This window comes from Haliotis rubra, unplaced genomic scaffold, assembly GCF_003918875.1.
Source record: "Haliotis rubra isolate DU_JTF1 unplaced genomic scaffold, ASM391887v1 Scf448, whole genome shotgun sequence".
In the NCBI taxonomy this organism is placed as follows: domain Eukaryota; kingdom Metazoa; phylum Mollusca; class Gastropoda; order Lepetellida; family Haliotidae; genus Haliotis; species Haliotis rubra.
In genome coordinates, this window is record NW_025767133.1 from 732,240 (window position 1) to 741,155 (window position 8,916).

Sequence of the window (8,916 nt, forward strand, 5' to 3'; positions counted from 1 at the left end):
CGAAATCAAGTCTGGCAGTTTTCCAATTTTTGTACCACCTCAGCGGGTACAGCAAGCACATACACTGCACTAATTGCAATGGCACACAAATACTCATATTGTTTATTGGACGATTACAAATCAGATTGCCCATTATCAAGCTCCCACACATGGCAGTAATCACTAAAATCGTTCTTTAGGTATCAACAAGCTCTAAGTAATTACGTCTGATTTCTAATGCAGTGAAATGGTCAAACATTTGTCAAATTTGCAAGCAATATATAATCTGAAAAAAATTCAATAAAATTCAATGATCATGCAAATTGGATGCCATTTTCCCACAAGTATTTCACATGTCATGTCTGACTCTCAGAGAATATGAACATCTGCAATCCGCACCAAAATCTAAGAACTGCTTGAGGTGAGGAGGAATGAGGATTAACATCACACTTCAGAATATTTCTCTCATATGACGACATGCATGCGTGTGTATGTGTGGCTGCTTCTACTAGCCCAGACTTAAGCTGGTTTTACAGTGCCAGCCCACTGAGGTACCATGCCACAGTCAAGCATTTATACCCCACTCAGACACATTATACTGACTCCAAGCCGACCAGTCCTTGTTGTACCCAGTACTGCCGAGCGTCAGGCAAGGACCAACAAGTACCATATTTTAACGTCTTTTGGTATGACACGGTCGGGGATCGAACCGGCGACCTTCCGCTCTCCAAGCGGATGCTTTAAACACTACACCACAGAGGCGGTCGAAGAGCTACTTGAAATAATACTAAAGTACAAAAAAATTCAATAACATTCCAACAATGTCACAGTGACACTGAAATACTGGTATTGAATTCTACAATCCATGCTGTTTTGAGTTAATAGGTTACTAATTGTCTCAGACAGTAATGTTGCATCTATATCGAGTCTGGGCCTGACACATTAGCAACTGATATGAGAAACGGCCCAGGCCTTCTGTATATGATAAGATACTACCAACAAAAACCCAACCAAACAATCTAAAGTAGTTGCCTCTTACAACAAAGAGATACTGGAATGGTTCACCCCTTGACTGTGATCCTTAATTTTCGTAGCTTATGTATCAAACCATATCAGAAGTCTCCAGACTTCAGCAACTTATCTGTTTCAGTTCCGTCTCGCAAAATGCCGAAACAAAACCAGCAAGTCTACATATAATGATGCTGACATCCAAGTCTGGGCTAGTAGACTTCGAGGTTGATAAATTACAACATTTGTTCCAATGAACTTCTTTATCTCCTTATCAGGCTACCACACTGACTTTTGCCTTCCTAGTGCATTCTAGAAAAAGGCGTAAGTTAAAATGTAACCACAAAGCATGCTATATTTACAAACTTACCTGTTCTCTTTTTAATTTTTCTCTCTTGCGAATAAGTTCCACTAGTAATCTCGCTTTCTCCAGATCTTGCCTCAATCTCTGCCAGTATTTAAGTTGCTCACGAAGAGCATTGCTCTGCTTATCATTCTTTGATTGCTGAAAAAAGAATTTGTTTCCATAAATTAAAAAATCATGTACTAATGACTCAAAAAATCTTAATTGTACTCATAGACTTCTAAAGAACTCTATATATCCATACTTCATTCATAACAATATCTGACAATTTTAGAAAAGTATATTTGAAATACTAAACCAAAACTCATTTTCACACATTTCACCTTGAAATCATAGATAAATAAGATAAAAGGTCAGGGCCCAGTTTCACAAATCGATCTTAGTGCTAAGATGATCATTATTCCAAAACTTTAACATAGGCCTACGTTCACCGAAACTCAAAGATCGCTTTGTAGCACAGTGTCCAGCAAAGCAATTTTGGTGCCACAACATTCTGAAGGCTATGAGAGTTCCCTTCCCTGGTTCCCTACCAGATGAAACCCAGAAAATTCTTTTTGTTCATCAAATAGCATCTTCTAAAATGCCAAACAACATTTCATCAAACAACAATTTCAAGCCCTGAAGCATGTTGATGAAACCCAGAAAATTAACCAGTTCATTAAGTGAAAGCATCTATGACCAATGACTTACATGTTCCTTGTTGCGTGTCATATGATTAGATTGTAACCTTCTGAGCAATGGCACTCCAAACCGGGACTGTCTCTTGAGGGTCCAGTAGCTGAGCAGACGCTTGAGAAATTGATCCTTCTTCTGAAGAGACACCAGACTAGAAATCCGAGTTAACCTGGACAAAATAGAACCAGTTCTGACATTGGTTTATTAAAAAATTCTTGCTCATACATTTTGTTCGCTATTATTTCATAACTAGACAGTGTTCAAAATTTTGAATGATTCTCGAGGTCTGCTGTGAGGGAAATGCTATCACATATTGTTGATGATCAACTATCATACATTCAACTTTATACAAGTCATGGACTGATTTCACTACATTCAGACTGTACCAGGGCAGGTAAAGTATTGCGTGTGCAGGAAATTGTCATTTTCAGGCTGCAGATTTCCATCATTTCCATCATAAATGCATGGCAGCAGTTCACTGGTGTAAATTTCCCATATTAGATAAGTTTATTCCTACAGCTTGCTTCAGGTAAATCAGTTTCTGAAGTAAAAAAATGTAAACAAGTCTACTTTCATGCTCATTAATCAGTTACTCGAACACACTCTGTGCACGATCTTCTGACATTTCATGATTTTGCCAACTGCGATGGAGCGGAAAAGTAATTACTGAATGAAAATGTCAGTTAAAACATGTAAAAAGCAACCATTTGTCAAACAATTCCAAAAGACATTCAGTATTGTGAGCAGTTCTGAAAGTTAAGACAGCAACAGGATTGTTGACATGGTGCAACCAATATTTTGTGGGGCAACCTGATTAATCCACTTAGTTGCACCTGGTGCAAGTAGTGAAAAATAATGAAATCATACCCTGCAGTGGTATATGTAAAATAATAGGGATGAAACAATACAGCAAGGTCATGATAAGTAAGTAACATTATGATATGTATCTCGATATGTATCTCGATATCATGCTTTGGCCTAATTACAGGAAAACATTATGAATACAAACATTTCACAGCAGGTTCCCAAGGAAAAGCTTTTGTCAACTCATACTGATTGTACTAATTTGTAGCTATTCTTGTTAGTAACTTAAAATTCTAATTAAAACAAATTTTGCAATAGACAAACAAAACAGCTAGGGAGTCACTAAGCGTGAAATAAGGAACTTATTTTCACAAATGTATTATCTGTATAGATACAGAGAAAAATGTATCATTGCACTGCCGGCATTATGACGCATGAGAACTCCAACAGAGAATAAATCTTTTTCGCCCCTAGGAAATCAGTACATTTTGACAGGAAACTAGCCAAAATGATGGACCACTGCAGTGTCTAAAATGTAGCCCTGCTACAGTATATCGATCTAATGTTGCCATAAATTTTTAACATGTCAAGATCAGGACAAGGACCCATGACTCTCTCAAGTCTCATTTTAATATTGAACCCAAAACTTGATGTTAATCTTCAGTGAAAGCCAATTAATCCAAACATAACCATGATCTCCATTTAAAATGAAAACATCACATGAATACAGTTTCCGAAGACATTTTCTAGAAAAATGATGGTCATTCAAAATGTTCTGGAGATCTTGTCTGCAAATTTTGAGATGATACAGGATGCCCCAGCAAAAATATCCTGCATATTATTGGTCTCCTACAAAGTACCACAATGAATTGTAAATACATGGTACTAATGGCTGTATAAAGCAGAGTTTCCACATTAACAGGGTTTCACTATGTAAGACGAGGGACAAAATATCGAAAAGATCTGAAAACCGATAAAAATGTTATACTGGAAGCAAGAGCCAAGGAAGCTGAAGATTCTTTTCCTGTCCTAAGGTGTAGTTTATCAAGCAATGCTGCATTAAAGCACATGCATATTTTGAAATATCAAACCTTTTTAGGTGGAAAGTGTGTAAGAAAGCTTATTATCAATGCTTTTCATCATTTCCATGAATATAGAGCACCACAAGTTTAGTGCTGACAAACCGAGAAAGATAATTATGATAAGTGTGGGATTTGAACTTTCAACTAAAGGCCACTGTCTTTGCTAACTAAATCACAATTCAAGAAATTTCATTTTGCATCATGATTTCTGCCTGTGCATTCATTATGTGTATTGTTTTTACGGCACACTCGACAATATTTCAGCTGTATGGTGGCTGCCTGTAAATAAACGAGCCTGAACCAGATAATCCAGCGATTGTCATCATAAGCATCAAGCTATGCCTATACAATGGTATGCATCAACCATGTAAAAAATCTTGACCACTTGATCCTGTTGGTTGCCTGTTATGACAAACATTGGTTGTTGAAGACCAATTCATAAGGCCAAAACAATAAATGTTGTGGTTCCGATTAACTACATTTCAGAACTAGGGTAGGTAGGTAGGTTTTGGGCTTTTTTGCAAAATATTTTACATAACTCATGTGTCAGAAAATAAATTTAATTTATTATGTGGTGAGTAAAATTGTTAGGCTCGGCGGGAATATTTAGGGTCGGTCGGGAAATCGGAACCACAAGCTTTTTTTTTTAGGCATAACTGGAGCAGAGGGTTTTAATGACACTCAAAAACTACTTGACATAATCAAATGCTTATGTTGACATCTAGCCTTGAAATGATCTGTCTACAGCTTTGTGCTAGGCTATGTTGACATCTAATGGAATGTGACCTCTGTCCTTCTTAGGAACATTAACCAGTGAAGATCCGGGTTAGAATTGCTCTTTAGTAACCATGCTTGTCATAAGAGGCTACTGACTAACGGGATCGGGTGGTCAGGCTCCTTGACTTGGTTGACACATGTCATCGGTTCCCAATTGCGTAGATCAATGCTCATGTTGTTGACCACCAAATTGTCTCATCCAGACTTGATTATTTACAGACCGCTGCCATATACCTGGAATATTGCTGAGTGCTGCGTAAAACTAAACTCACTCACTTAGAATTACTTTATCAATGAATTTCCCAAAGACTGAATGACATTAATGACAAATAATTGTTTGCCCATTTGCCAGCCAAAGGCACTTACTATTAAATTCTTGATAAATTCAATAATAATACACAAAACTGTTATTTTAAATATGATCTAAAAACAATATGGTAATAAGCAGGATCAGTCATTTGCCTCACAGTTTTGATCAATCATTATTTAAAATCACTCTTGATACGACATGAAATTGGAAACAACTTAAAATGTAAGATCTTCAAAGAATCAATAAAGCAGCAAATACAAGTTCAGCAAAAAGTACTTTTTGAGGACAGTTTACATAAATATTAATCCTTACCTCGACTGTGGAATAATTGGTATTGACACAACTGGCACAGCATTGCGTTTCTCTGCTAAAATTTTCCTTGCTTTTCTCATCTTGATTCTTGATTTTTCTTTTGCCTTTTTAGCAGACACTGACTTGTCTTCATCTGCTAAATGAGGCGTACAGTCCGAGTCCGCAGGAGTGTGCACATCACAGTACGCTGTCTTTCTGACTCCATTTGTCGTTCCGTTTGGTCCACATTCCCGAACAGGCTCTATTTTCATGAAGAGTCCTGCTTGTTGGGCACAAGTCACGTGAAATGCTGTGTAACAATTGGTCTTGTGACACTGAATACATGCCCCCGAACCCCTCTGCTTGCAAATGTAACAAGTCAATTTCTTTCGAGCAGCTGGAATCCTGTCTATACTGTCAATGGGCTCGAGAAATACTGTGTTGGCGAACCCCACTTCTGGGATCCAGAGAGCACAAACCACATGGGCCCAACGTCCATCCTCTGTCTGCTTGAAAGCACCTCCCTTGTTGGGACACAGACAGCAGTCAACTGCTCGCGATGGGGACTGTAAACAGCGCCGACACAACCACTGTCCTTCTGGAATGTAGGGTACACCATAGCACTCCTGATGAACTGCCAAGTTACACATGTCACAGAAGAGAATCACATTGCTATTTTGGCATTCGCCATCCATACATATTGAGCACACAGCATCTTCGTCAATGGAGGGATTCGGATCTTTTCCTGAGCTTTGACTTTGGAAGTAAGCTTCTTTTTCAAACCTATCCATAAGTGTTTCAAACACTTCTTGCGAAACCGTTTGTATTCCATCTGTATCCCTCTTATCATTCAGAATCTCAAGCCAAGCATGATCCTGAAAAATAAGAAATCAATAGACAAGTTAATGAAGTGAATATTCAATGACTACTTTGAAAGAACATGTTAAAATAAAAAATGTAGTTTGATGTGACATACTGCTGAAATATGAGCATGATACAGCTCTTCCGTAACTGAATCAGTTTCATAAGCCTGTAAAAACTAGAATCTATAAAAGAATCTTTACAATTAATCTGTAGTCATTTAATGAGTCATTGCAATTAAAAGTCGGGTATGGTTCAATCAAAACTGACAGAATCAAGGTTTCAACTTCAGCATGGATCAATTGTGAAATGATACTCACTATTAAAGTATGGGTAATACAAGTTGACATTATTTGTGTGTATTTTGGTAGTGTATTAACAAAATGATATGATTGGTGCTTTCTAGATCTTTACCTCTTCATCCATGTCATATTCTACTTCCTCATCCAACTCATCCGATGATTTCTCCATGTAACGATAGTAGGAAGATGTTCGCTGTGGAGGCCCAGATGGTTTGATATAATCATCTAATACTTTAACTTGTGCCTCAGGAAGTTTGACAGTATTATTTGAGATCACAGTACCATTTTCCTTTTTCTTGTTATTGTCTGTACTTTTCCCACCTTTGAGGGGAGATTTTTCTGCCTTTTCTTCTTTTTCAGTATTGTGTTGATTATCAATCTCGTCTTGTGAAATTATTTCTAAAGGTTCATAAATATCTATTCTGTGGATTCTCCCTTCAAGATCAATTTCTACAAGTCTTTGAGCCTCTGCGTAAGTCAAAGTCTCTCTTGTCGGTGATCGGAAAAACTCAGGTGGGGTAGGTGACCGACGATTTTGCCGATGATGCCACTTTGCCAATTTCTTCTTCGTCTTCTTGACTGATGCTGGTGATGGCACATTCTCTGGATTGTCATGATCATAGTTGTACAGATGGAACTGAATGCCCGAGAAGCTCTTGTACACCTTACCACAACTATCAACAGGACACTTGTAAGGTGGTTTAGTGGCCCGTAAATTTTGGCAGAATATTTTCACATCAAAATTTAAATCAACTTTTGGCTCCATGTTTTCCTGGAGTTTCTATCTAATACTTTTGCTGAAAAATGAAATAAAAAATGGTTAGGTGAGAAAATGAGCATAACAAATATTTTACTGAATACTGCATTATACATACATCAACTGTTAAATATGTATTTCTATTGTGTATGCAGTGATAATTATTGACACTTTGTTTTCTGTCTTGTTTGAATATTTGAATATGGGGGTGAAGGTGATTGTTAGTGTAAGAGAGGGGGAAATATTCTTGAATTGAAGTGCACATGTGGCAGATAAAGACACACAGAAAATACTGAAAAGACAAGTCTATGTCAGCTTTGGTTTTCCAAAGTATTTGGTACATACTGCAATTTAAAAAAAGTGACTACAATTTTTATCCTTCACGAACTATACACGTATAAAACGAGCGAAAATGAAATAAAGGGTTGTCAAACAAACTACTTACTATAAGTTTAAAAGACTGAACAAGTAACGCACCTGTTCATCAGGGTACTTTGTACATGTACTGCAATTTAGTCTGAGCTAACACTCGTGAACAAAAGTACAAGTATTCTTTTGCCCACAGAAATAGCGACAAGTAAAGATCGGTAACATCAAATGCATGACAACAGTCGTTTTGTTATTTGAATTGTTGACACGGTAAGAAATCATGCCACAACACGCTTGAAATCAACATCGTCAACTTAACTTGATACCACTAGCAAATCAGGTGACATGCTTTATCCACGAGATCAGCGCAAGCTCTTTGTGACCCGCGCGTTCTGTTGGCTTCGCTGTGAAACAGCCGGCCATTGCTAAACAGGAAGTGGATCGACCTAATAAAATATGCATCATGGCGTCCAACTTCCTTCCCAACTGATTATTTCTTTTTATTTCTCCAATTCAAAATTATGATAATGAGCTACAAACTAAAACCTACATGCAAGTACCCTGATACTAAGAAAACAAACCTTGCTAATCTTTTACGATCGCCGGAATCAACAAAGAGCATACAAGCGAAATCAGTAAACAGTCAACTGCAGACAAAGATACTCACGAGGTTTGCTTGAAAAACATTTGAAATCGTGAAGTCATTGATGAGTTAGAGGTCCAAATGTTTAGAATTTGCACCTCCAATCACTGATTTATGAATCTGCTCATGTTCAAGCCATATTTTCCCTTTCGAGTGAACATAAAATACAAAGAATTACAAATATGACTCCATCTCCCAACACGGCGTCCTGTTGGCTTCGAATTTTGCGCATGCGCTCATTGAGTGAGTCTGCCCATGTTCCGTGACATCCGGTAAGGCGGGAAGTTAGGTTGCCTTTTGCCTGCCTGCCATCTGTTTCTTGAATATGATTTCAAACGTGTCACCTAAAAATTACACAGTTGAATACATATTCGAAAATAAACTTTCGTTCAACGTTATAATTGCACTCACTAACTTAAATACGTGTGTTTTGGGGTTCAATATTCATTATTAAGTTCATTTGAAAAATGGCATGGATCTTGAATCTTATATTCATAAAACGTAAAGTTTAAAAAAAATAACAAAAGTTTAACTACAAGAAAATTTCAGTGATAAAGGTGAATGTGACATCACACTGGAACGTTTTGAATGTTACGTCAGTCCTGTACGTATTCTAAAAACACACTACAGACGTGTATATAAGTCTTTATATATAGTTCATAAACTCATATGCATAACAAACTGGCATCCAAAA

General features: G+C 37.3%; 1 protein-coding gene across 6 annotated transcripts in view; it reads right to left on the reverse strand.

Annotated features, from left to right (window-relative positions):
• Positions 1-8,445, reverse strand: part of LOC124289722 (bromodomain-containing protein 1-like) — a 38,687-nt gene extending 30,242 nt beyond the window's left edge. For 5 of the 6 annotated variants that reach the window (XR_006901739.1, XR_006901738.1, XM_046726354.1 and 2 more), the window contains exons 1-5: positions 8,247-8,445; positions 6,566-7,250; positions 5,312-6,165; positions 2,042-2,195; positions 1,358-1,492 (exon numbers count right to left, since the gene is read on the reverse strand). Coding sequence is in view for 3 of the 6 variants with exons in the window: in XM_046726354.1 (XP_046582310.1) it covers positions 1,358-1,492; positions 2,042-2,195; positions 5,312-6,165; positions 6,566-7,219 (1,797 nt within the window). In the remaining 3 variants the exon portion in view is untranslated. The remainder of the gene's footprint in view (positions 1-1,357; positions 1,493-2,041; positions 2,196-5,311; positions 6,166-6,565; positions 7,251-8,246) is intronic. The other variant, XR_006901740.1, reaches the window with a different exon arrangement.
• Between the last annotated feature and the right edge of the window lie 471 nt (positions 8,446-8,916).